At 69.6% G+C, this 1,514-nt stretch overlaps 1 protein-coding gene across 1 annotated transcript in view; it reads right to left on the minus strand.

Moving 5' to 3' along the window:
* The window catches only part of NTRK3 (neurotrophic tyrosine kinase, receptor, type 3), a 121,986-nt gene that overhangs the window by 110,029 nt on the left and 10,443 nt on the right, over window positions 1–1,514 (minus strand). The window contains exon 3 of the mRNA XM_012732672.1: window positions 885–1,027. Coding sequence (XP_012588126.1) covers window positions 885–1,027 — 143 coding nt within the window. The remainder of the gene's footprint in view (window positions 1–884; window positions 1,028–1,514) is intronic.

Consider the following 1,514-nt stretch of genomic DNA (forward strand, 5'->3'; position numbering starts at 1 on the left):
GGCCTCTGGCTCCCACAGAGCTCCCCCGCCCCCGCGTTACCCTAGAATCCAAAGTAAACACGGCGGAGCCTTGAGGCGCACGAATGGCCCTGGCCCGAGTCGGGAGGCCGCGGCTCTGCCTGGCGAGCAGATGGCTGCCCGCTCTCTGGACGCCTGCGGCCTGGCTGGAGGGAGGGCGCCCAGGCGGCCAGGACTGGGCAGAGGCCCCAGAAATGGCTGCACGGAGCCCGGCCCCTCCCACACGCCATCTGGATGCCCGCCCTCGGCCTCCATCCTCATGAGTCCTCGGACAAGGCCAGCCGGAGACGCGACGAGCCCAGCTCCCAGCGGGAATGTTCTCCTGGGGACCCTTTGTGCAGGCCCCCTTGGTCTGTGAACAGGCTGGGGGGTTCGGGCTCCCCAACTCTCCCGGACTCCGTCAAAAACTCCCTGGTCAGGTGCCTCTGCAGAGCGTTGCGTTTCTCTAGTGGGCCTCCCGCCCGACACCCCGGCCCACGCGCCCCTGACTCACACCACCTAGTTGCCCCACCACAGAGAGAAACACTCTGGTTTGGGGGGGCGGGGCTTCACCAAATGGCCGCGAGGCAGAGCTGCCCCCTGAAAGCACATTGGAGAAACCCCGCTCGGCCAGGCCGCGACGGAGTCCTCGGGGTTACAGGCACAGCCGGCCAGGGAGCACCGCGGTCTTCCGAAGATGCCGATGTCGAGTAAAACCTGCGTCTCTGCGCCCCAAACCCTGGCCCTGCCCCCCAACAGGCAAGATACCCAGCCAGCGTGGAGGATGATGGCTCAGACCACCTCGGTCATGGACGTACCCCCTTCGCCTGAGAAGGGAGCAGGGCCCGGGGCGGGAAGGCCGTCCGAAGCCCCCGAAGGCCGCTGACCTTCCCGCTCGGCGCGGCACCCGCCCACCTCCCTGCGTACGTAACAGCCCCACGCGCTCATCCTGTGCGCCCCGAATGGCAAACTCTACAGCCACAGCATGCACGGTCCAGAGCACCTGTCCAACAGCACCGGGAAGTTCAGCCTGGACAGGGGGAGCAAAAGGCAGAGACCAGGGGAGAACACCGGGGTGTCCCCCCAGTTCTACCCAACTGCCTGGAACCGTCCCTGGCTACCTACAGACAGGGCCGTGGCCCTTCCATGCCAGCCGATACCCACAGCCAGCACCCAGGGACAGGGCTGCCCTGGGGGGTCTGCGTGGCCTGGCCCCCACAGACAGCCTGCCCGCCGGTCCAGCTTCCCGGGCCCGCCGGTGCTCCGCCGGCCGCCCAGGAGGGCTGAGGCCGGGGCCGTCCTGGGGCTGCCGCTAGGGGCCACCGCAGCGTCCCTTCCCCAGCTCGCCCCTCCCCCAGCCCGACACTGTCCTGCCCTCACCCCTGCTGGCCCCCACAGGCGCCCCTCCAGCACGCGCCCAGGAGCCTCTGGGGGCTTCTGCTCCCCGGGTGTGTCAGCTGAGCCGCGCCCCTTCACGCCAGGCCCGGTACCACCACCCCCCATCCCCCCGCCGCCCC

This window comes from Condylura cristata, unplaced genomic scaffold (assembly GCF_000260355.1).
Source record: "Condylura cristata isolate star-nosed mole 26May11 unplaced genomic scaffold, ConCri1.0 scaffold00035, whole genome shotgun sequence".
NCBI classification, from domain to species: domain Eukaryota; kingdom Metazoa; phylum Chordata; class Mammalia; order Eulipotyphla; family Talpidae; genus Condylura; species Condylura cristata.